General features: G+C 45.9%; 1 protein-coding gene across 2 annotated transcripts in view; it reads left to right on the forward strand.

The window, feature by feature from the left end:
• CFDP1 (craniofacial development protein 1) overlaps nt 1-26,207 on the forward strand; it is a 125,589-nt gene that overhangs the window by 84,028 nt on the left and 15,354 nt on the right. For both annotated transcript variants that reach the window (XM_047789027.1, XM_047789026.1), the window contains exon 6: nt 24,278-24,436. In XM_047789027.1, the coding sequence (XP_047644983.1) occupies nt 24,278-24,436 (159 nt within the window). The remainder of the gene's footprint in view (nt 1-24,277; nt 24,437-26,207) is intronic.

The raw sequence follows: 26,207 nt of genomic DNA on the forward strand, positions 1-26,207 counted from the left end.
GTCGAGGAAATGCTGTTCTTTCCCAGGTAGGCAGAGATCCCAAAGTTTGATACCACTGCTCCGACGTTGGTTTGTTCTCCATGTTTATAGCGCTAAAAGATTGTTCTTGTCAGTCTTAGGTAATGACTGCCTGAGAAACTGTGTTTCTTCCATTCAGTAGAATAGCATACCTCTTGGAAAAGAATGAGAAGGTGCTGTATGTTCTGTTAGGTAATGATACCTGGAACACATAAATAAGTGAAAAAAAACAGGACGAGTAGCAAAGGGTCTTAAAATCCATTTACATGCAGGATGAGAAGAGAATGTCTACAATATACAAATGTACATTGCTTCGACATGCGTGAAATAACTCTGGCAGGGAGAAGCAAGTTTTCAAAATCTGACTTGCAGAGCTCTCTTTCCAAACCTCGATAAAAAGTAAATGAAGATTTCTCATAAGTGCTCAGGTAGGAAATTGGGTCCTACCTACAGTGCTAGGAAATTGAATACTGGATTGGGTGTCTGTGAATTGTCAGTGACTACAAATGCAGAGAACAGCTCTGGAAGGACACTGGCAACTGGTAAGCAGTTGCTTCGGAGAAAAAGGATTGGTAGCTGGAGGACTGGTAGGACATTATTTTTCACTGGGTCCCTTTTTGATAATCTTATATTTTGACCATATGCATAAATCAAATAAAGATTATTTTCCCCCCCAAAGACAAAGAGTCACTGGCAAGACCTACGGCAGATACAGACTTCATGTTCTAATAGTTAATGTTGCATTGTAGATCAAGAGACCTGGGAGTATTTGAACCCTGACTAGGGGAGCAGGTTACAGCACTTAGGAGATGGGGAGCCAACGTGAACAGATGGCTGGCTCCTGAAGAAGAAGATGAGTGCCACTAATTTTAGGGGCAGCTGAGCCCTTTCTCAGCCGTCATTGGCATTCCTTTACCCCATCATTGGACCTGTTGAAGTGAATAGGAGGTTTTCTTTTCTCCGGGCTTTTTTCAGTTTGATAGGGTTTAGATTGTGATGGGATTATTCCACCTCGTGTTTCTTTTTTTAGCCTTATTTTGGTGGTTTAGAATAGTAAGAAGTGAGACCAGGGCTTCTTATTGTGCTTTAACCTGACCTATTCTCCGCCTCTCTCCCCTTCATTGTGGTAGGAACCTCCTCCACCCACTACACGCCCTGCAGTACCAGGCTAGGTCTGCTGGCCAGCAAGCAGCCTTTTTCTGGGTTTGCATACCAGGGAAGTACAGATAGATAGATAGACGTTCTTCAGAGCACTTAGGCTGGGCAAGATTGGCTGGACAGGTGGAGTTGTTGCAGGAGTTCATCTTTATTGTTCGCCTTTTTCCTGTCCCTTTTCATGTTTCTCTTGTTTTAAAGGGTTTTAGATTAATTAATTATAAGAGAAGGAAAAAGCAAACCTTTCTCTAGCTGGGGTGGGTCAGCTGCTTCAAGGAGGAGCCAAGTCATGGGTCCATGGGAGGGGTGGGGTTGGTAGCAGTGATTGTTGGCCTTCCCATTTGATCATGAGTAACTGATATTACAATACCTCTGTTCCATAGAGACTCTCGCAGAGTGTTAATGATGAGCAATATTCATAGCCTCTGACAGAGTTAAATTGGTCTCTCTGTGTCTCAGACAGTGAAGTAGAAAACGTGAAGGAGTGATTTATCCAGGGTAGGGGCTGCCCACACAAGACATGAAGTAGGAGTGTAGCCCAGAAGTCAGGCCATCTTAATGCTTTGCTCTCACCACCACAGCTTCCTTCCTTATTTTGTTTAATCCGCTTACGGAGAGCGTGAAAGAGGGAACAGGCTGTATTAACAATAAGAATGCAGAATGAAAGGCTTTAAAGATTTCCTTTCATCGCTGTTTTTACTTCCTTGCCCTTATTTAAAGCACACTTTCTGGTTCGATGACCAGTGGCATTTCAGGACTTCCCTTCGTATTTTTCATTGGACAGAGGCTTATTCCTTTAGCCATATCCTGTGATTTACTTTAGCTGCAGCACAGCATCTATCTGAAGGTTTTTGTCACTGTAGAATTCAGCTTGCTCTTAAGAAACAAAATGAATATGGCAGTTGTGCATTTCCTGATCTGTAGAATTGGCTTCTGATCAGAGTTCCTGTTGTGGCTCAGCAGTAATGAATCTGGCTAGTATCCATGAAGACATAGGTTTGATCCCTGGCCTCCCTCAGTGGGTTAAGGATCCATTGTTGCTGTGAGCTGTGTGTGTGTAGGTTGCAGATGTGGTTGTGGTCTGGCGTTGTGGCTGTGACCTAGGCAAGCGTCTGTGGCTCTGATTCGACCCCTAACCTGGGAACCTCCATGTGCCATAGGTATGGCCCTAAAAAGAGAAAAAAAAAAAAAAAAAAGAATTGATTTCTAAGTAGTTTAAAGAAGAAACACTGACCAATTTGTTTCTTTAAATCTATAACATTACTCCTTTTTTTTTTTTTTCTTTTTCAGCCACATTCATGGCATATGAAAGTTCCCAAGCTAGGGATCAAATCCGAACTGCACCCGTGACCTGTGCCACAGCTGCAGCAATGCCAGATCCTTAACCCAGTGCACCACAGCAGGAACTCCCTTTTTTCCCTTTTATGTTGACCTTGTAGCCGTATATATACCCCTTCTTCTGCTGATCAAAAGATATAGGGGTGAATAGGCAAGCCACAGTATGAAAGAAAATACTTGCAAAATATGTACCTGACATATGTATAAACAAATAACTGACAGTAACCAAAAAAAAGACAAACCAGTTTTTTAAATGCAAAAAATTTGACAGACATTTCACAAAAGAATACTAATAGCACATGAAAAAGAGCAGTCATCATTAATCATCAGGTAAATGCAAATGAAGACATCAGTAGATCTCAGTTCACACCCCCTGAAATGGCTCATGAAAAAGACAGAACACCAGATGTTGGTGGGGACATGGAGCAGCCGGAACTCTGCTGGTGGGAGCACTCGTAACTTTGGGGGATCGTTTCACTTTTTTGGGTTAAGTTTAACATACTCCTACTCTGTGACCCAGCAGTTCTACTTCTAGGTTTTCATCCAAAAGAAATTAAAACACATCTGCAAAACCTTGTACAAGCAGAGTTCCCATCGTGACACAGCAGGTTAAGGATCTGGCATTGTCTCTTCGTCATGGAGGATTCAATCCCCAGCTCAGTGTAGTGGGTTAAGGATCCATTGTTGCTGCACCTGTGGCAGAGGTTGCAGCAGTGGCTCAGATTCATTCCCTGACATAGGAATGTCCATATCACAGAAGTGTGGCAAAAATAAATCAACCTCCTACAAGCACATTTTATCATGATAGTGCAAAACTGGAACAGCTCAGGTGCCCGTTGACGAGAGAATGATTAGATAGGAACAAGCCACTGACACCCAGCATGGACTGATAGTGCATGGATCAACCCCGCAAACACTGTGCTACATGAGAGAGCCAGACACAAAAGCATGAATACTACCTTATTTTATACATTCGAGACAAGGCAAAATAATTTGTAGTAATAGAAGTCAGAATATTGCAGGTAGTACAGGGAGATTGGGAACTTTCTGGGATGATAGTAATATTCTATGTTTTGACTAGGGGTATGAGTTACTTGGGAGTATGCATTTGCTAAAACAGGTGGAAAATAAAACTACGTTCGTCTGTATTTCACTGTGTGTAAATTTCAGTGCCAAAAAAGGGATGGAGAGGGAGAGGGGAGCCTGCTGGGGAGACAGAAGTGACTGAGCCAGAGGCCTGTCATTGTTCTCCCCTACTGTTCTGCTCTCAGTGCATGAGTCCTAACCTGAGTGTCAGGAGGGCTAACATGGGATAGGGGACACTGCATTTGGCCACCATTGCAAGGAGGCAAGTTGCGGTACTGCTCCTTTGATTTTTACTTCTAAGCTGGTGGCCATCAGGGAGTTCCTGCCGTGGTTCAGCAGAAACAAATCCAACTAGTATCCGTTAGGATTCGGGTTCGATCCCTGGCCTTGCTCAGTGTGTTAAGGATCTGGCATTGCCTTGAGCTGTGGTGTAGGTCGCAGACACAGCTCCAACTTGACCCCTAGCCTGGAAACCTCCATATGCCGCAGGTGCAGCCCTAAAAAGACAAAAAAAAAAAAAGTTATTAACCCAGATTGGTTATCAGGTCAAAGTCATACAGGTGTGGAGTGGGAAAAGTCAAAATTGACCGAGCAATCTCCTGACCCATTCCTCAGTCCTGCTTTCCAGAGGTAACCGCTTTAAACTATTTTTTTTTTTTTCTTTTTAGGGCTGCACTTGTGGCATATGGAGGTTCCCAGGCTAGGGGTCAAATTGGAGCTACAGCTGCTGGCCTATATCACAGTCACAGCAATGCCAGAGCCAAGCCTTGTCTGAGACCTACGCCACAGCTCACGGCAACCCCGGATCCTTAACCCACTGAGCAAGGCCAGGGATCGAACCTGTGACCTCATGGTTCCCAGTCGGATTCGTTTCTGCTGCACCACGACGGGAACTTCTGCTTTAAACTCTTTTAGCTAATTCTTCTGGTGTTATTTTGTCTTTATTTTTTTTTTTTTTTTTTTTGACTGTGCCTGCGACATACAGAAGTTCCTAGGCCAGGGATCAGACCTGTGCCACAGCAGTGGATTTCGTTCAAATTTTAAACTACTGTGTTTAGTATACTCCTATTTATTGGTTTATCACTTTTAGACATTATTTATTAACTTCCTGTTAATTGTAGTCTTTAAGAAGCTCTAGGGAGTTCCCATTGTGGCTCAGCAGGTTACGAACCTGACGAGTATCCATGAGGGTGCAGGTTTGATCCCTGGCCTCACCCAGTGGGTTAAGGATCCAGCTTTGCGGTGAGCTGTGGTGTAGGTGCCAGACATGGCTCAGATCCTGACGTCCTGTGGCTGTGGCGCAGGCTGGCAGCGCAGTTCCAGTTTGACCCCTAGAGCCTGGGAACTTCCATGTGTTGTAGGTGCAGCCCTGAAAAGAAGAAAAAAAAAAAAGAGAGAGAAGAAGAGGCTCTGGCTCCCGTTTTAGAAGTGGAGGGATGAACACACTTGTGCAGCTTCTCCCCGTCAGCACCCCACTTCTCCAGTTTAACAGAATTGTTATTGCCGTTAGTGTTGCTCACGGCTGAACCAGGGTATAGACTAGCCTTATATCCCCTTTCCTGTGTGTGTGTGTTCTTTGTTAATTGGCTTGGTTTTCTGTGTCCCTGTCACATATTTTTTCCAAACTCTTCAACTGGGATGTAAAATCCCTCTCGATTCTTTTCTTTGCTGTGTCGAATCTGTCATTTCCATCTTTCTCCCACCCCCAGTCCCTTCTGGAGCCTTCCATCCTCCTCAGGTTTGGGCTCTTTGTTCTCTAGGCGTTCTGTGCAGCTGCTGTTCTGGGCCTGCCCTTTATCGCTTTGCGTGTAGCGCCCGTGTTTCTGGATCCCTTGTCTTACCCTTTCTAGGTGTATCCCCTGTTGAGCTAGAGCTCATCCTCCAGGAACACCCTAAGGAAATGGGATGGGAGATAAATTTTTGAAATTTGGCATATCTGAAAGTGACTTCAGTCTGCATGCACAGTCTGTCAGTAGTTTTTCTGGGTATAACATACTCAGTGGAAAATAAGTTTTCTTTGGAGTTGTTGGGATATTGCTCTAGCGTCTGACTTTTAGAAGTTTGAATCCACTTGAAAGTCTTAAATCTTTGTGTAGATAACCTCATTCCCCCTTCCCCACTCTCTCTTTGGAAGGTTTTAGTTTCTTGTACTCTTACCAGGCACCCAGACCCTCAGTGGTAAGAATCACCCACTCCTTTTTGCATCTTTTTCTAGCTGTTCTTCCCCCATCTTATCCCTTCCACTGTGTATACCACCTCCAATTCCCACCGAACAAGAGAGAAAGTTCCTGTCTGCGAAATTCTCTTACCTTCCCAGAGTTGCTTGTGACAGGCGGAGGGAGTGGTCATCTTTGCTGCGGCTCAGCTTGCTGCCTGTAGCACATCTGTACACTTGAATAGTTCCTTCTGGCAGATTCTGACAAAGACGTCTTCAGTTGGCTGAGTATTGCATTAGCTAATTGCTCCAATTATAGCCATCCAGTGTTGGTTTTAGCTTCAGAGCTGGACTCAGGCATTTCTTCTGGCTCATAACATAGTAGTGTATATGATTTTAAAGCTAGGCCCCCAAGACCAAACAAAAGCAGCCTGGCTATCAGGTAACCAGTGGCATGGGGTAAAGACTCATTTGCCACACTCCGCTAGGTCTTTCATTAGGTCTCCTAACCTAATTCCTGGTTGGTGCAGAACTTCACTGTCGCGTAAAATGAATGCAGATACTGGATGCTGGGCGGAGGTCACCGCATTCTGTTGTCATAGACCAAAAAAGGCAAAGATTCACCCAGCATCCTCCTTAATTCTCTTCCTTATTTGTGTTTCAATTAAGATATCTTAGCCCATGTACCCCAGATTACAGTTTGTGACAAGATTGTTGATTTTTTGGCAGGCTTTCATCAGTGGTGCCAAGGCCAGCTTAGGACAGATTCCAGGCTACAGACAGCCATTCAAGGAGGGGTCTGCCATCTGTTGCAATGAACAAATGCTTTTCCTATGCCTGCTCTGAAGATTTAGTTCTCCTGTAGGAAACCTAACTAAGGATGGGCAGCAGCTACAAGATTAGCCAACAGCAAGCATTGTTACTTCAGTAGGTATTATTGTTGGAATCTAACGTGCCAGGTTGATAATCTTTTCCCAGTTGCACACATTCTTTTAACACATACTTACTAAGTGCCTACCGTATGCCAGATACTGTGCCAGGTGCTTAGGCTGTGTCCATGAACAAAATAGGCATCGACTCCAGCCTTTGTGGTGTGCCCATTCCAGCAGGGAGAGAGACAGTAAACATAATAAACAAATTACGGACTGTGTTAGAAAATGCTAAGTGCTAGGAAGAAAAGAAAATCTGCGGAAGGGGAGCAGGACTGTGGGCTGAGGGCGAAGGTTACATTATTAAATAGGAAGCCTCCTTGAGAAATCGAGATTTGAGCAAAGAGGGAGGTAAGGAAGGTAAGGCCTTATCTGGTGGAAGGAACGGCCTGAGGCAAGACCTTCAAAGGTGGACACTCGCCTGAGGGGGGATGAATGGGGCCCTTAGAGAGGAGGTCTGAGAGGCTAGTACCTGGCTGGGTGTCACCTGCTGCAGGCCAGGTCTACTGGGCGTTCAGGTGGAGATGTCCACGCAGCAGTTGGGGGAAAGTGTGGGGTTGGGAAGCGAGTATCTGGGCTAAAAATCGGATTTTAGGGTTGGAGGCAAATCAGTGGTATTTAAGCCTTGGAACCGGAGGAAACCACCCCATAAATGAGTGTACATGGAGAAAAGCAGTGCCAGGGTCACATACTGGGGCCTCCCAGAGACCCTCACAGAAACTGGTGTTTCAGACCAGCCCAAATTATGAGCCATTCTACAGGCAGGGGGAGAGTTCTAGATCAAAGATCAGCTTTTCTTGGTTTGAAATATTTCAAAATGAGAAGTTTGTAGGTAACAAAACTGATTTTTTTTTTCTTTTTTCTTTTTAAGGCCACACCTGCGGCATATGGAGGTTCCCAAGCTAGGGGTTGAACTGGAGCTGCAGCTGCCGGCCTACGCCACAGCCATAGCAAAGCGGGATCTGAGCTGCATCTGAAACCTCCACCACAGCTCACGGCAGTGCCATATCCTTAACCTATTGAGCAAGGCCAGGGATCGAACCTGTGTCCTCATGGATACTAGTCAGGTTCGTAACCTGAGCCACAGTGGGAACTCCTTATTGCAAATGTTATTATTTCTTTCTGGACTTCCATCCCACCTTGTCCTCATGGCAAATTCCTTCTCATCCTTCAAATTTTAGACATCTCCGCTTCCCTCTCTGCAGCCTTCCCAGCTCACATTCAGGATCCTACTGCACTTGCTGTGTAGCAGTTTTCTCATAATTACTTTTTTGCATATCTGTGTCAAGCAAATGAATTAAATACGGTTAAGAAATTTGTGTTTCTGGAGTTCCCATCCTGGCTCAGTGGTTATCGAACCCGACTAGTATCCATGAGGACGTGAGCTCAGTCCCTGGCATCACTCAGTGGGCTAAGGACCCAGTGTCGCCGAAGCTGCTGTGTAGGTCGCAGACACTGCTCGGACCTGGTGTTACTGTGGTTGTGGTGTAGGCTGGCAGCTGCAGCTCTGGTTCGACCCCTGACCTGGGAACCTCCATATGCAGCAGGGGTGGCCCCAAAAAGACAAAAGACCAATAAATAAATAAATTTATGTTTCTGGAGTGCTCTTGTTGTGCAGTGGGTTAAGGAGCCAGCATTGTCATTGCTGTGGTTTGGGTTGCTGTTGTGGCACAGGTTTGATCCCTAGCCCAGCAACTTCCCCATGCCTCAGGCAAGGCCAAAAAAGAAAAAAAAATTATGTTTCTATTTCCATGGCCAGCAGAATCTAGCACACTGAAGGCACTCAGTAAATAAAAGGTTGAGTTGATGAATGTATCATTTAATCATCATGCTTCAAGGTAGTTGTTGTTATCCTGATTTAAAAGGATTAGCTGGGAGGAGCTCCTGTCCCGGCACAGTGGTTAATGAATCCAACTAGGAACCATGAGGTTGAGGGTTCGATCCCTGGCCTTGCTCAGTGGGTTAAGGATCCGGTGTGGTGTAGGTTGAAGATGCAGCTCAGATCCTGCGTTGCCGCGTTGCTGTGGCTCTGTTGTACGGCGGCTACAGCTCCTATTCGACCCCTAGCCTGGGAACCTCCATATGCCGGGAGTGCGGCCCTAGAAAAGACGAAAAGACAAAAAACAAAAAGTATCAGCTGGGAGAACAGGCAGATCTGTAAAGATAAGAAATAGATTAGTGGTTACCTAGAACTGAGGGAATAGGGGTGACTGCTAATGGGTCGAGGGATTTTGAGGTGGTGATAAAGTGTTCTAAAATTAGATCGTGGCAATGGCTGCACGACAATATACTAAAAACCACTGATTTGCGTACTTTTGTGTGTGTGCATGTGTCTTTTTTAGGGCCATACCTGTGGCATATGAAGGTTCCCAGGCTCGGGGTCCAATTAGAGCTTTAGCTCCTGGCCTACACCACAGCCACAGCAACTTGGAATCCGAGCCATGTCTGCAACCTACACTCCACCTCACAGCAAAGCCAGATCCTTAACCCCCTGAGTGAGGCCAGGGATCAAACCTGTATCCTCATGGATACTAGTCAGATTTGTTTCCGCTGAGCCACAAAGGGAACTCCAAAATGTTCTGTCAATTTCTGCTATACAGCAAAGTGACCCAGTATGCACTTATATACATTCTTTTTTTCACATTATCCTCCATCATGTTCCATCTCAGGTGATTAGATATAGTTCCCTCTGCTATACAGCACCATCTCATTGAATGAGTGAATTCTTTAATACGTGAATTATTATCTTAGTAAAGCTGTTATTTAAAGTACTGAGAATAAAAAATGATTGGTCATCACATTTTCTTTTTTTATATTAATGATTTTAATTCTTTCCACTATAGTTGGTTTACAGGGTTCTATACAGCAGTTGACCCAGTCACACATATATATTCATTCTTTTTCTCACATTATCCTCCATCATGTTCCATCATAAGTGACTTGATACAGTTCCCTCTGCTATACAGCAGGATCTCATTGCTTATCCACTCCAAATGCAGTAGTTTGCTTCTACTAAACCCAGATTCCCAGTCCATCCCACTCCCTCCCCTTTCCCTTTGGCAACCACACATCTGTTTTCCAAGTCCATGAGTTTCTTTTCTGTGGAAAGGTTTATTTGTGCCATATACTAGATTCCAGATATAAGTGATATTATATGGTATTTGTCTTTCTCTTTCTTTTTTTAATTTTATTTATTATTTTTTTTTATTTTTTTATTTTCCCACTGTACAGCAAGGGGGTCAGGTTATCCCTACATGTATACATTACAATTACATTTTTTTCCCCCACCCTTTCTTCTGTTGCAACATGAGTATCTAGACAAAGTTCTCAATGCTGTTCAGCAGGATCTCCTTTTATATCTATTCTAAGTTGTGTCTGATAAGTCCAAGCTCCAGATCCCTCCCACTCCTTCCCCCTCCCAACAGGCAGCCACAAGTCTCTTCTCCAAGTCCATGATTTTCTTTTCTGAGGAGATGTTCATTTGTGCTGGATATTAGATTCCAGTTATAAGTGATATCATATGGTATTTGTCTTTGTCTTTCTGGCTCATTTCACTCAGTATGAGATTCTCTAGTTCCATCCATGTTGCTGCAAGTGGCATTATGTCATTCTTTTTTATGGCTGAGTAGTATTCCATTGTGTATATATACCACATCTTCTGAATCCAATCATGTTGATGGACATTTGGGTTGTTTCCATGTCCTGGCTATTGTGAATTGTCTTTCTCTTTCTGACTTACTTCACTTAGTATGAGAGTCTCTAGTTCATCCATGTGGCTACAAATGGTATTATATTGTTATTTTTTATGGCTGAATAGTATTCCGTTGAGTATGTATACCACATCTTCTTAATCCATTCATCTGTTGATGGACAGTTAGGTTGTTTCCATGTCTTGGCTATTGTGAATAGCGCTGCAGTGAACATACGGGTGCATGTATCTTTTTCAAGGAAAGTTTTGTCTGGATATATGCCCAAGGTGATCAAATTGTCCAGCATTCTTTTAGAATCATTTTAGTAGCTTAAATATTTAGGTTATTGTCTCCAATATTTAGGTTATTATCTCCAATATGTTCACTTCTAAAGAAAAATTCTTCCTCAGTACAACTAAGTTTTGTGTGTTTTTTTGTCTTTTGTCCTTTTAGGGCCACACCCACGACATATGGAAGTTCCCAGCCTAGGGGTCTAATTGGAGCTGTTGCTGCCGGCCTGCGCCACAGCCATAGCAACGCCAGATCCAAGCCACATCTGTTACCCACACCACAGCTCACAGCAATGCTGGATCTTTAACCCATTGAGCGAGGCCAGGGATCGAACCCGCAGCCTCATGGTTCCTAGTCGGATTTGTTTCCGCTGCGCCACGATGGGAACTCCAACAGCTAAGTAAGTTTTGAGGGTTTTGTTTTATGCGTTTTTCCGTGAGTGCCCTTTTAGTTTTCATTCTGCCATTCAGAGGAGACCCATCAGTATCACCATCATAGCTCCAAGCCACCTTCTTTCATCTGGGCAGCGAGAGTGCTGAACACATTTGTGCAGTCTTTGTTGAATTCCCGGTGGGCCTCACAGTGACAGGAAGGGCGTCCTGAAGCCACTCCCCCCGCCTCCCCGACCAGGAAAGGGTCACAGACTCTCCCAGGCTGCTGCTGGTTTCGGGCAAGGAGCTGTAGGTCAGAGGTCTTGCTCTCACAGGAAGAGAGTGATGCGTGTCTCCTCGGGCAGACTCAGTATACGAGGATGAACTGGAGACCTAAGTGACCTGCCCTTCGGATCTTCTGTTGACGGCCACCGTCCGGCCACGGCAAGGTTGGCCAGCTTTGTCTCAGCGCAGCTTCATCTCCCAGCCAGCCATCGCTCAAGCTCCTTTTTCAGACCTACTGGCCGTGATCCGTAGTCATCCATTTCGCATTATGACCGATGGTGGATCATGGTCAGAGAGGCTCTGCGGGGATCCTGGTGCGCAGAGAAACGGGATCTGTTCACCATTCATCCATCCCTCAGCAGGAGGACTGGATGACAGCAGCAGTGTAGAGCAGTCCGCATTTCTGAGTGAAAAAGCTCCCTTAGCAACCCCTGGCTGGCGGATTAAGGAAAGAGGCTCTCCTTACCCTTATCATTTTCTCTTGCCTGAGAGGTGGAGGGTGGGAATTCCTTTTGGTGGTCAGTGATGCAATGGGTAAAAATCTTCCATTTATGAAAGAGAAACTATGTTGTGGTTATACAGATTGCCCAGCTGTGGTTAACATCTATGGAAACCATTTCCTGAGTGCAGTAAAAAGAAAATTTTTTGTTTTCTCTACCAGACTACGTGGGAACAGATATTTCTCTTTGTTGAAATACCATTGCATTGCTTTAGCAAAGGGACACCTAGGGCTCAGGCTTGAAACAGTCCCCTTCTTTTGATCACCCTTGTGCGGATAATTGCTTCCCAAGGACTATTTAAATCCTGGATTTTGAGCAGACTTGTGACAAGGAGACAACTGTCGATGATGGTTTGTTCTGGCTTTTTGAGGACAGGGAGGGGCTGCCCTGGGAGGGGAGCAGGTCGGAGTCTGAGCCTCGTTGAGTTGCCCACTGAGTTAGCAGGGCCGTGGCTCCCGGGAGACCTGAGAAGATGCCCTGGCAAGTGAGCAAGCGACCCACAGAACAGATGCCGCCCTGAGAGGGCCTTTGGAGTCAGGGCCCCAGCAGGAGCGCCGGGTGCTAGAAAATGATCTTTCTTACCACTTTGGCCTCATCTAATCAAGGGCCATAAAGTATACCCCCTCAGGCAGAGCTGTGAGGTGTCCAGAATCACAGCTCTAACAACCAGACCCTTCTCATTTGGAATTTAGCATGCTTATTTAGTAGTGGTGGGAAGTTCTGGGGACACAGGGAATAATTTTGCAGAATGTATGCTAGCCAATTCATTTGCGTTTCATTTAAAGCCATGTAGTTTAGTGCCTACCCATTTCTAGAAAGAAACACATATGTGACTCTCTAGTCTGACGGAGGACACCCCCCACATCATGAAACTTCATCCTAATGTCAACCTGGGAGGTGGCCAAGAATTTAAAATCTATTTTCTGTGGATATCCTTAGACATTTTTGTGAGGAGATAGAGAGCTGCCTGAGAAAAAACAAGCTGGAAGTCAAAGAAGCAGCAGAATGCTGAGGTTTGAGAAAGCATGCCAACTCCTGAATCAGCAGCTAAGACAAACAAGCCAGTCGAGGCACACTTATCTGCTGTCCCCTGTGCTTTGCTTCTCACGTTGGGTGGTTTCTCTGAGAGAGGTGGGTGCTCTTTTCCTGATGGGAGTGATCAGGGTGAGTGCGGTGGTTGCTGCTCTCAGACCAGGCGGGTCGTCCACAGGGCCGCCCTGCCTGGTGCAGTCGTGGAAGGAAGCCAGCAGGGCTCTCCTTCCAAGGGGCCAGTGATGTGTGAGCCACCAGATCCTGATTTTGTCCCTTCTCGCCTTTGCTTCTGTGGTTGTGATTGATTGGAGCCCAGATGGAACCAGTATCTGGAAAACAAGCCTGCCTTCCTTAGTTGAGCTCCCAGGGTTCTCTATAAAGAAAACGTCATTATAGGCTTTATTAGAAGCTGTATTTAATAATTCCTTAAAATTCTGTCTCAGAAATGTAAATGATCTGTTTGTCTTGGTCAGTCTATTATTCTCCCCAGCTGTGCCTGGTAGCGCAAATTAAAGCAACAGCAGTTTGCACCTCAGGGCGAAAGCATCCCTTCCCTCTGCAAGCATGATCCTCCTTCCCATTAAATAAAACATTTCCTCTGTTGAGAGCCCTCAGGCTTTCTTCCCTCCCAAACTGCTATAAAATGCTGGAGGTTCTTCCCCGCTTTGCCCTGAGCCCCCGCCATGGGAGTGTGTAAGGAAGGAAATTGCTGGAGCAGAGGCAGGAAGGGATGTGGCATCATCTCTTTCCCAGGGAGTGAGATGAAACCACATGGGAGTGGGACAAAGGAGAAGGGAAATTCAGAAGTATCATTTTCTCGAGGTCTGGTGGGCTGGCTACGGGGTTTTTCTTTGCCTCTGACTTTGTGTCGCTTAACCCTATATACACCGGGTCCCCTGGCCTTAGAGATGACTATCCAGGAATCTAGCCGAATACTTCTGTGTTGCCCAGAGACCTCTGTACTCACCATTAGCAGCAGGTCTGGTCTAGGACTCTGCTAAAGATCTCATAACCCTTGGCCTTTCTCCAGTTACTGCTCTTTCACTTTTTTAGAGACTTTCTTACAGCTGGAGCTTTAAGATCCGTTCGAGATTTTCTGAATATTTGTCCTTACATTGATTCACCCCAGTATGTCCTTAGACATGGTCAAAGCATTATAGATGAGACACCAGAAATAAGGAGTCACATCTTCCTGAATTTCCTAAGGGTATTAGCCTACATGTTACACATTAATTACAAATTAATCACAGAGAGGAGACTGTACCTTTCCTAATGAGAGCTCTGGCACTCATTACCCAAGGTGCCACACTTGGCATCCTGAGTCCTGGCCTGACGTGACAGTGTGTATCCATCACTATGTGATGGTGCAGGAAGAAGTACCCCACCTCATCCACATGGCACACCTGCCATGGGAAACAGACAAATCCTCAACGAGCAACATTCTATAAAACAACCAACTTAGACTCAAAACTCTTATCAAAGACCAAAAATCAGACAAACAAAACAAAAGGCAGGAGACTGTGCTCGATTAAAGGAAACTAAGGAAATCCCAGAGTATGAAGTATGAATATGGACTTTCAGTTAGATTACGCCTTGACATCAGTATTGAATTTCTTGGGTGTAGTGAAAGGTGTTGTGTTTAGTAGAGAGTTTCCTTTAAGACATGCACACAAAGTATTTAGAGGTGAAGGGGCATGGTGTCACCACTCCCCAAAAAATGTATATTTATGTATAGAAAGAGAGAACAAGTTAAAATGTTCATAATTGATAAGGGAGTTCCCATCGTGGCACAGTGGAAACTAAGCCAACTAGGAACCGTGAGGTTGCCGGTTCGATCCTTGGCCTCACTCAGCAGGTTAAAGATCCAAGTTGCCATGAGCTGTCGTGTAGGTCGCAGACGCAGCTCAGATCTGGTGTTGCTGTGGCTGTGGTGTGGGCTGGCAGCTACAGCTCCCATTATACCTCTAGCCTTGGGAACTTCCATATGCCATGGGTGCAGCCCTAAAAAGACAAAAAACAAAACAAAAATGTTAATAACTGATGAATCTAAGTGAAGAGTATTTAGGTAATAGTTGTTCTCTGCTTTCCACTTTTCTATCATTTTAACATTTTTCAAACTAGAAAATTGAGGAAAAATTCTCACCAGACCACACTGGCATTCCTGTGCCGTCACAGTCCGTCCCTCAGAAGCAGGAGTGAACTGGATGCTCATAGACTATAAAGCCCACACACCCACCTGGCAACACGAGGCCTTCTGCATTTTCATGCAGCATCTCTGTCTGTTATGTGTGTGACACATGCCTTGCTGAGGCCTCACGTGCCCCAAGGAAGCATGTGGAAAAGGACTCATTCTTTCCTAACACTTGTCTAACTTTGACCCTCTCTGAAAGGTCTAAACTAGACTGATGAATGAAAGCAAACAACAATAAAAACAAAACAATTGCCTTCTGTGGCAAGGGACCCAAGCCCACAGCAGAACAATTGACCAGCAGAGGACTATTCTTCACAAAGAGAGAGGTTGACTTTCTCTTGGCAGCATATGATGCTAATTAACTACTGCCCAGCGGATCAGTTCACTTGTCCCAGAGAAAAAGGCCATTTCAATGTCACTTGAGAGTCCCTAACCCGTTTCTTGTCTCAAAAATGAATGTCTTTGGAGATCCTATTGTGGCGCAGTGGAAACAATCCAACTAATATCCGTGAGAATGAGGGTTCGATCCCTGGCCTCACCCAGTGGGTCGGGGATCTGGCATTGCTGTGAGCTGAGATGTAGGTCACAGATGCAGCTCAGATCTGGTGTTGGTGTGGCTGTGGTGTAGGCTGGCAGCTGTAGCTCCAATTCGATCTCTGGCCTGGAAACTTCCATATATCACAGGCACGGCCCTAAAAAAAGGCAAAAAAAAAAAAAGAATGCCCTTGATCACAACAGAGACTAGGAGACTGTGCAGTTAGAGGACCCCTGCTGCTTTGGGGAGGATGGTTCATGTCTTACTGTGAGTGGATGATGTGTCTTCTATAGGAAGAGCTGTCCATTTAAATAGCGCCAAGTCAGGTAGAATAGTCCTCCTAGCAGCAGCTCTGAGGCCAGAGCATGCAAAGCAGACCTCTGTGTTTAGCAGGGAGAGAAGGAGAAGTTGGAAAGGGCTTTCTGTAATATGGTGGGGGTTGGGGGAGTTTGTTTGTTTTTTGTGTTGTGTGTTTATTTTTTGTGTGTTTTTGTTTTTTGAGTGTGACCACAGCCACAGCATGCACAAGTTCCCAGGCCAGGGATCAAGCCAAAGCCACAGCAGTACCCAGGCCACCACAATCACAACACCAGATCCTTTCATTGCTAGGCCACCAGGGGAGCTCCCTGTAATACACTGTTTTAGAAGAGCTTAGCATTCAGGGGTTTCGCTATCAGAATCCTCATCTATATCTCATAGACATGTTACAAAGATGTAGAGCAGCTGAAATCAGATCAAACTTAAGTTCCTTTCCTTCTTAGATTGGCATAAGAGCAATGAAATTGAGTAACAGATCATTTTCTATTCGTATAAAAACTGTGAAACTGCTATGATTTGCCAGCTTTTGTTTCACCTTTTGCTGACAGAGGGGTTTTTTTGTTTTTTGTTTTTTGGCTGACACTGTATCAACGTCAGTATTTTTAGTTTTCCACTTTCCTGAGCCCAGTGTCCCCTAGAATACTGTCAGGATAATGTTGGGAAGTGAATGGGATTTAAACTCTCTTCCTAATGTGTCACTGGCTTCCAGTCCATTTCCTTGAGTTGTCTGGTCTTGGGCTCTGGGCAGATTACTTAGAGACTTGCACAGGTGGGAAGTGAAATTGGCCCGGGGACTGGGGCTTTGCTTTTCATTCTTAGGGATTTCAGCTAAATCCAGAGAAGATCTGAAAGTGAGCACTGGTTTCAAGCAGATAGCTCTCACTGAAGATTTTTTTTTTTCTTTTTTTTTAGGGCCGCACCTGCGGCACATGGAGGTTCTCAGGCTAGGGGTCTAATCAGAGCTACAGCTGCCAGCCTACACCACAGCCAAAGCCACACCAGATCCAAGCCGAGTCAGCAATCTACACCACAGCTCATGGCAACACCGGATCCTTAACCCACTGAGTGAGGCCAGGGATCAAACCCGCAACCTCATGGTTCCTAGTCGGATTCGTTTCCGCTGCACCACGATGGGAACTCCTCACTGAGGAATTTTCATCATAAACTTTCTTCTCATTTCTCAAGAAGCACCATGCCAGTTCCAGACCTTCGTATGGCTCTGGAAAATAGTTCATGGATGAGCTGCAAAAAAGTCCACTCTTGCCTTGCAAACAGATGACAAGTACTAAAGAAACTGTGTATCTCTGCCAAAGAATTTTTGTTCCAAGTAATTTGCCTTTTAGTGATTATGCACGTTAAGAGACGGAAGACATAGACTTGAGCTGGGCTCTCAGTGAAGGTCAGCAGGGTTTCCGTGCATGTGCTGACCCTATCCTGGCTGGTCCAGTTTTGGAGCTTTCTTTTCTGTCAATTCATATGTAGCGTTAAATCCTTTTGGTATAAGAGAAAATTCATTTGACTAAGTCCATTGTCAAATCATATTAAACATGTTTGGGGTGGGTTTTTTGGGGGGGTTGCTTTTTAGGGCCGCACCTGTGGCATATAGAGGTTCCCAGGCTAGGGGTAAAATCAGAGCTGTGGCCGCTGACCTGCAGCCACAGCCACAACGTCAGATCCGAGCCGTGTCTGCAACCTACACCACAGCTTGTGGCAACACCAGATCCTTAATCCACTGAGCGAGGCCAGGGATTGAACCCGAAACCTCATGGTTCCTAGTCGAATTCGTTTCTGCTTCACCACGACAGGAACTCCTAAACATGTATTCTTCAGGGGAAAAAAAAAGTGTTCTCTGGCGGCTCAGTGGGTTAAGGATCCAGCTTTGTTGCTGCTGTGGCACAGATTTGATCCCTGGCCTGGGAACTTCAGCATGCCACAGGTATGGCCAAAAAAGAAGGAAAAAAAGAGAGAGAAGCAGAGTAAGTTTTAGCACATTGTCACTGTAAACTTTGAATTCAGAGAAGAAAAAGACAATAGTCATTTTGCCATTTTTGTCCCTTTTATTTTTCCAAGATTCTCCCCCTGCCCCCTTAGGGCTGCAGGTGCAGCATATGGAAGTTCCAGGCTAGGGACCAAATCAGAGCTATAGCTGCTGGCCACAGCCACAGCAACACCAGATCCAAGCCGTGTCTGACCTGAACCATAGCTCACGGCAACGCCGGATCCTTAACCCACTGAGCGAGGCCAGGAATCAAACCCACATCCTCATGGATACTAGTCAAGTTCGTTTCTGCTGAGCCACAGCGGGAACTCCTTTTCTAAGATGCCGAATCTTCTTTGTGTGAGGTCTTCATTGGTGTCTGATATTTGGATAAGTCATCAGGCGCCGTACCATGGGAAGGGAATTGAAATAATTGCTGATGGAGAACTGGACATAAAGCACAAGATGCAAAGCTTAGTAAGAGTCTCTTTCACCTGTGCGCCTATGCACACAGCCACACTTGGGGCATTGGAGCCAGCTGGTTACAGTGAAAGCCATGCTCCTGGGACAGAAGTGGTCTGTATTGAACTTAAGTTGAGTGCAATGGCAGAAGGTGGTTGAAATGTCATTGTTATATTGAAAACATCTGTAACAATATTCTGGCTACTTCTAAATGTAACATTCTGGATGCATTCTGAGGGAACAAGTGGGTGGTTCATTCCTGTGAACTTTGACCTCTAGCAGGTGGGTGGGGGTTCTCCTGACTGTGGTCTCCATGACACAGCTCACCCCACTTTACAACTAAGACCAGGAGTTCCCGTCGTGGTGCAGTGGTTAACGAATCCGACTAGGAACCATGAGGTTGCGGGTTCGGTCCCTGCCCTTGCTCAGTGGGTTAAGGATCCGGCATTGCCGTGAGCTGTGGTGTAGGTTGCAGACGCGGCTCGGATCCCACGTTGCTGTGGCTCTGGCGTAGGCTGGCGGTTACAGCTCCGATTCGACCCCTAGCCTGGGAACCTCCATGTGCTGCGGGAGCGGCCCAAGAAATGGCAAAAAGACAAAAAAAAAAAAAAAAAAAAAAGAACTAAGACCAGAAAATCCGTAACTGTTTGGCAGAGTTGCAGGGGGTGCATATCAAAGCCAACTTTCTGGTAGTCCCTTGCCCTCATAGCTTAGGATCCAGAACAAAGAGAAGTCAGTGTTTCTGATGCCTAAAACTTCATTGGTTTTGCTGACAGCAGTGTGGTCTCCAAGAGAATTCGGACTTTGCCCTTCCCCAGGTTTTCCACTGTATGCACCTGCTAAATGCCTGTGGGGCACCAGTGCTGATGTAGTCCTGCCCCGCCCAGGCGCAGTTCTGGCAGAGGGAGCAGTCTTCTTTCACAGCAGAGAGCAAGCAGCTGCTGCCCAGAAGCTAACTCTTCCTGCCTGCCTCAGCTTTCCTGAAAGCCTGATTGATGAACCTTAACAGCAGAGATGGGGCCAAGGTCAGGGTAAATCAGCCTTCCTGAAAGCTGCGATGGAATGATGCCAGGATTATGCCACTAAAGCCCCATTTCAAGGTGGAAAGTGAATGTGAGACCTTATGTGGCAGGTTCCAGGAAGAAAGTATCCGTCTCTCAGTGGTGATGCGTGTTTTGGCTGCTACTTTAAAGGTGTCATTCACTTTGATTTAGCCACAAATAAAAGGTGGGTAATTTTGTTTTCATGACCATCACATTAGGAAATCACCGACTGTGTTAATGATCCACTGCAGGCAGACCTAGAAGCTTTCCCCTAAAGCATAGTAGCACGGGTGACTTTTTGCTGCTCTTTAATGATGAGCAAGACAAAGGACTTTCCTTTTCTAGAACCTTCCTCACTGCTATGCAGCAAAAATCATTTTCCCGTAGACTTCTCAAGGTGATTTGCTGAGAAGACGATATAATATTGTACCATCAGAACTGTAGGCTGAGGAGGAGAGATGGTATATATACAAAGCCTGATGCTGAGCAGATAAGATGGGGAGCCCTGGGTTGCTGAGAGCTGATTGGCAAGTGTAAGTGGAAATGCCCCCTCTTTGAATGCCCCGATTTTATTTATTTATTTATTTATCTATTTATTTATTTGTCTTTTTGCCATTTCTGGGGCCGCTCCCGCAGCATATGGAGGTTCCCAGGCCAGGGGTCGAATTGGAGCTGTAGCCGCCCGCCTACGCCAGAGTCACAGCAACGCTGGGTCTAAGCTGCGTCTGCAACCTACACCACAGCTCACGGCAGTGCTGGATCCTTAACCCACTGAGCAAGGTCAGGGATCGAACCCGCAACCTCCTGGTTCCTAGTCGGATTCATTAACCACTGCGCCGCAACGGGAACTCCTGAATGCCCCAATTTAGAAGTGTCCTGAGCACCTTTTATTCTGCAGAGATCTGATTTCCTCCCTAATTGGTTCTGTGACCCAGGTGACTTTGTTGACTTTATCAAGCATCCACTGTTGACAGAGCTACATCCGTGTGCTACAGAGAGACTTGGAGACCCAGCGCTGCAGTGTGCACAGAGGGATAGAGCATGCGCGCGGAAAATCCTCTTGTTCCTAAACATCTAAGTCAGAGTCCCCTCAAAGCAGAACCTTAAGCAGAAGTTAAGGAAGTGGGAAAAGTGAGGTAGGGAAGGAGGAAAAGGCAATACAAGCATACATTTCCAAGGCCATGAGGGCTCGAAGCCACCAGAACTTCTGAGAAGCCTCAGGAGTGCCTCCAAGAACTTTGTTTTTCCTGACTGTGTCATGCAGCCACTTGATGTGGGATCTCAGTTCCCAGACCAGGGATTGAACTTGGGCCACAGCCGTGAGCGCTCCAAGTCCTAACCACTAGACCACCAGGGAACTCCTAGAGTGCCTCCCTCCCAGAATCGCCAACAGGAATTTGGGCCATTTAGCCATCAGCTTCTGTCCCCCGTGACAGTGACCGCAGTGGCATGAGCTCTGCCACAGTGCTTATGACGTGTAGATCCTGCAGCCAGAAGTGGAAAGTCTCCAGGTGTGTGTTTTGGTGGGATGTTGTCAACAAGGTTTCTGGGCTTTCTCAGAAGCAACCAGTGCAATGACAGCTGAAAGTAGAGTCCTCCAGCGTCTGTTACGGACAGGATCAGGGCTCTAATAGGAAAAGACCTGGGATTGCAGGAGAAACTCCAGCAGAAGGCATCTAACCCAGAGACTGGGGGGAGAGGCATGGGAAAGCCTCCTGCAGGAAGTGGTTTCTAGGCTGAGACAAGACCAGGTGAATGGGAGGGAGGCAGGGAGAGGTGAACGCAAGGTCGAGACTGGCTGGCTAGAGCACAGGTTACAAGGGGAGATGTGGCGAGAGAAGGTCGAAAAGAACTTTGCGGGTGAAGGGATTTAGACTTTATCGTAAGAGCAGTAAGGGCTCGGGAGACATTGAAGCAGAAAGACATGATAAGCTTCGTATTTTAGAAAATTCACCCTGAGGAGAATATGTGGAATAGATGCCGGGGTGGAGCAGGTGAGTGAAGGGGGAACAAGACAGAAGTCAGGGAGATCACTGAAGAGGCTGCCAAATTATGCAGGTAAGAGAATGTAGAAATGAGAGCAGGACAGTGGCAGTGAGGCACATGAGAGGTGAAGGTATTTGAGCCCTATCAAGACTCTCTACAGCCCCACTCATGCTCTCTTCCTGGTAAGATGTAGTGTCTGTGTTGATGGAGAGATCATTGTAGGGACTGAGTTATCTGGAAAAGAATGCTTAAAAGAAAAAAAAAAAAGAATGCTTAAAAGAAAAAAAAAAGAATGCTTAAAAGATATGAATTGAAAGCTCATAAAGAGTAGTTTGGAAAATTCTTAAGCAAATTGGGAATAAAATAGCTGTTATAAGATCGCTCAAGTAAATTCTCACTTGAGAGCTAAGACAGCACAGTACAGCACACCACAATGGGAGTCAGAAAGGCCTTGCCTTGTTCTGGATCTGCATTTTTCTATTGGTTTGACCTTTGTTGTATCATTTAACCTCTCTGCACTTTGTTTATTTGTCCCGCTCAAAATGAGCACAATGATGCCTGCCCAGGCTCTTCTGAGTTGAGCTTCAGCTAACAGCGTGCAGGGAGGGATGACCACAGCAGGGAAGCTGGCATCCTCTTGACCACCGTGAACAGAATGGGACTGTGCAGGGTGCTGTTCAGCCCCTAGAGTCTCACGTCCGGTGTGGACACTGGCCTGTCGGCTCCCTCCAGGACAGGCAGTAAGCCCTCCTTCTCCGGCTCTCTGCTGCTCCGGAGGTGGGATTTCAGGTGCTTGGTAAGATCAAGATCTTCCTGAAGCTTCCTCCTCTACCTTTGAGACTCAGTGGTCCTCTTTCACAGGTGTAGTGAGAATAAGATGAGAAAATGGCTGTGAAAGCACTTGTAGAACGAGCCTGCTAGGCAAGCGAGGGGTGTCATTGTCACTGTTATCAGTAGGCCTTGTGATGTTTTGGAGTTCCCTGATGGCTCCGTGGGTTAAGGACCCATTGTCGACACTGACATGGCATGTGTTTGATCCCTTATGCAGAACTTCCACATGCTGTGGGAGATGGCCCCACACACCAAAAAAAAAAAAAAAAGAGTTTTTAAATCTTTTAGCTTTCCTGCATATCCCAGTAAAGCAGAAAATTTAAAGACTTAAATTTCTTGTATGCTGGCGTATAACTCGTTTTACTTTCTAAGGAAACCGAAAGCCGTGTTCCTTCTGTAGTTCCTTCCCCTAATACTGCCTTCTTACTAGCTACATTCTGTTTTTCTTATTTTATCTCATGCATTTAATGTTGACTGGAAACATTTGATCTGCCAAGACTTGAACTTGGACATATGGGGTTTCTCCCACCATCCACAACAGCACCACCACCAAGTAGAAGGCAAGCTGCACATTCCCTGCTTTCAGATGAGGAATGTTCTCCACCTCCTGGGAAAAACCAGGGCCCTGACTCACTGGACTTGAAAGGAAACTGATCTTAGAGTCCTTTTAAGATGTTATGACCTGGTTCTCTTTCTCTTAAAAGAATTCCTTGGGGCTTTAGTGCCCAGATGATGACAGTGATCCAGGATGAGTAACACTTACTGTACCTTTGCTCTGTGCCAGGTGCTGATTTAAACACTTTACATAGAAGCCACACTGCAGCCCCATGAATAAGTATTCACCTTGTTGATTAGCAAACCGAGGCCAACGCAGTTAAATAACTTGGCCTAAAGTCACACAGTTAGAGCTGAAATATGAACCAAGGCATGAGATTCCAAAACCATGTCCCACATTATGCTGTGCTTCTCCCTCTTGCAAGCAGAGACTTGTCTGTCATACAGAGCAGGCAGAGGTCTTTAGGATTTCCTGTCCCCAGGTCGTTAGAGCAGTCAGAGGTGTTAAGCAGAAAAAGCATGATAGAGGAGTTCCCGTCGTGGCACAGTGGTTAATGAATCCGACTAGGAACCATGAGGTAACGGCTTTGATCCCTGGCCTTGCTCAGTGGGTTAAGGATCCAGCGTTGCTGTGAGCTGTGGTGTAGTTTGCAGACGTGGCTTGGATCCCGTGTTGCTGTGGCTCTGGCGTAGGCCGGTGGCTGTAGCTCCGATTGGACCCCTAGCCTGGGAACCTCCATATGCCAAGGTCATGGCCCTAGAAAAGGCAAAAAGATTTTAAAAAAAGAAAAGCACAGGAGTTCCCATCGTGGCGCAGTGGTTAACGAATCCGACTAGGAACCATGAGGTTGCGGGTTCGGTCCCTGCCCTTGCTCAGTGGGTTAACGATCCGGCGTTGCCGTGAGCTGTGGTGTAGGTTGCAGACAGGGCTCGGATCCCACGTTGCTGTGGCTCTGGCGTGGGCCGGCGGCTACGGCTCCGATTCGACCCCTAGCCTGGGAACCTCCATATGCCACAGAAGCAGCCCAAAGAAATAGCAAAAAAAAAGAAAGAAAGAAAGAAAAGCACAATAGAATTCTGGTCTACTTGCAGTTCCCATCATGGCACAGCGGAAGTGACTCTGACTAGGAACCATGAGGTTGTGGGTTTGATCCCTGGCCTCGCTCAGTGGGTTAAAGATCTGGTGACACATGAGCTGTGGTGTAGGTCGCAGACTTGGCTCAGATCCTGCATTGCAGTGTCTGTGGTGTAGACCATCAGCTACAGCTCTGATTCAACCCCTAGCCTGGGAACCTCCATATGCCATGGGTGCGGCCCTAAAAAGCAAAAAGAAAGAAAGAAAGGGGGGAAAAAAAGGAATTCTGGTCTACTTAACCATATTCTCCACACCAGACAGGAAGTACCCTGGATGCAAACACGGCTCCCATTAAGATAAACAGCTTGAATCTAGGGCACCCTGTGTCAATCAGAAAAAAGTGGTAATCAAGAGGCTGTAATATTTACATGCTACATGTTTTATCTCTCCCCAGGTTAAAAAGATCAGGTGGCATGAGCAGCCTTTTGGGGAAAATTGGAGCCAAGAAGCAGAAGATGAGCACCTTGGAGAAGTCCAAGCTGGACTGGGAGAGCTTCAAGGAGGAAGAGGGCATTGGTGAAGAACTAGCCATCCACAATCGAGGGAAGGAGGGGTAAGAAGTAGTGCATTCTATTCCGCTGAAAATCCTAAAGTGTCTGGAATAGTTCATTGCGTACAGGCCACCTAATTTAAGCAGACAGGAGCTTTTCACAGTGAAACGAAAAATAGGAGTTCTTTGGTTTGTCAGTGAAGCTTAGGTCTAAGGTGGACAGGTCCTGCAGGTAAGGAGAACATTGGGGTGATGGGAAGGGGATGGGAGGGCATGTGAGCAGCACTTCTCTTGGGGACAGTCACGTCTGCCACGCTGAATTTGCTGAATTACAGCTCCTGTGAACTCTAAGTCACCTAGTTTGTTCACATGGTCAGATCTGGCTCACGGTATCAGCCTTGGCCTCATTTGAATTATTTGGAATTCTGAGAAGCTAGACTAGCCCAGTGCTTCAAAAGCAGAGCCAACAGAGTGTGTCAATGTTGTCACATTATTGTGGGATTTTTTTTTTTTTTTTTGTCCATGTCCTTATGGCCTAGGGCAGGGCTTCGCCCTTGGCTTCAACCTGTATGACGCACAAGACCTCATAAGGCATCCAGGCCGTCACGTGCACCCTCTTCCTCTTCACTTTGAATAGAAAGAGGATGTCTGTGAACTGTGTCCAGAAGTACCGAGAAAGAAACGGTAGTCAGTGAGTACTTACGAACCTCAGGAGGAGCCAAGAACAAATTTACTACAGAAGAGGGTCCGTGGCTCACGGTCCACAGTCCCTGTCCCTAACCGCGAAAAGTGCACACAGCCCCTCAGACAGCCCTGGTGCTCCCTGCGCCTACCCCTCTCCGGCAGGGGTTCCCTCCGCACTCTGTGTGCATCTCTGAGGCTTAGCTCCTTTGCCAGTAAAACTGGAGTAATGATACCACTTCTGGGTGGTTGTGAGGTGCTCATGAGAGAAAATATGTGGTAATATGTATCACGCACATACTTACATAGCACAGGCAGACTGCACAGATCCTGCAGGTTCAGTTCCAGACCGTTGCAATGAAGCGAATATCACAGTGGAGCAAGGCATGCGACTCTTTAGTTTCCCAGTGCATTTAAAAGTTATGTTTACCCTATACTATAATCTAATAAGTGTGCAGTAGCATTATGTCTATTATCAATGTACATAACTCAATTAAAAATTACTGTGTTGGAAGTTCCCTCTGTGGCACAGCAGAAACAAACCAACTAGTATCCATCAAGACTCTGATTCGATCCCTGGCCTCACTCAGTGCGTTGCCTCGAGCTGTGGTGTAGGTCACAGACGCAGCTCAGATCCTCCGTTGCTGTGGCTGTGTCTAGGCAGGCAGCTGTGGATCCATTTTGACCCCTAGCTTGGGAACTTCTATATGCCAAGGGTGCGGCGCTAAAATGCAAAAAAAAAAAAAAAAACAATTAATTAAATAAAAAAATACTAACCATCAGCTAACAACACCAGAAGTTGACACTGTCCTTCAATTTGTAAAAAAAAAAAACCAGTGTCTGCAAAGTGCGATAAAGCGAAGCACAATAAAACGAGGCCTGCCTGTCTACATAAAGCCCTCTGCAGAGTGCCTGTCACTGTCACTTGGAGGTGTGTATTAAGTGGTAGTTATTCAGGTTACTTATAAGCTAAATTATAATAAAGACAGGTGAGGGATTTGTTTTGGAGGTCATTTTTCTAAGTTAGGCTTCCAGAGTATTTGAATGAACCCCCAGAAGCTGATCAATGTGTGGCGGAAAAAAATGTTAATGATTTTATGAGCTTAATTTAACTACCAGACTTCTAAATCAGTCGCGCAGCCACGGTTTGCCA

This window comes from Phacochoerus africanus, chromosome 8, assembly GCF_016906955.1.
Source record: "Phacochoerus africanus isolate WHEZ1 chromosome 8, ROS_Pafr_v1, whole genome shotgun sequence".
NCBI lineage: Eukaryota > Metazoa > Chordata > Mammalia > Artiodactyla > Suidae > Phacochoerus > Phacochoerus africanus.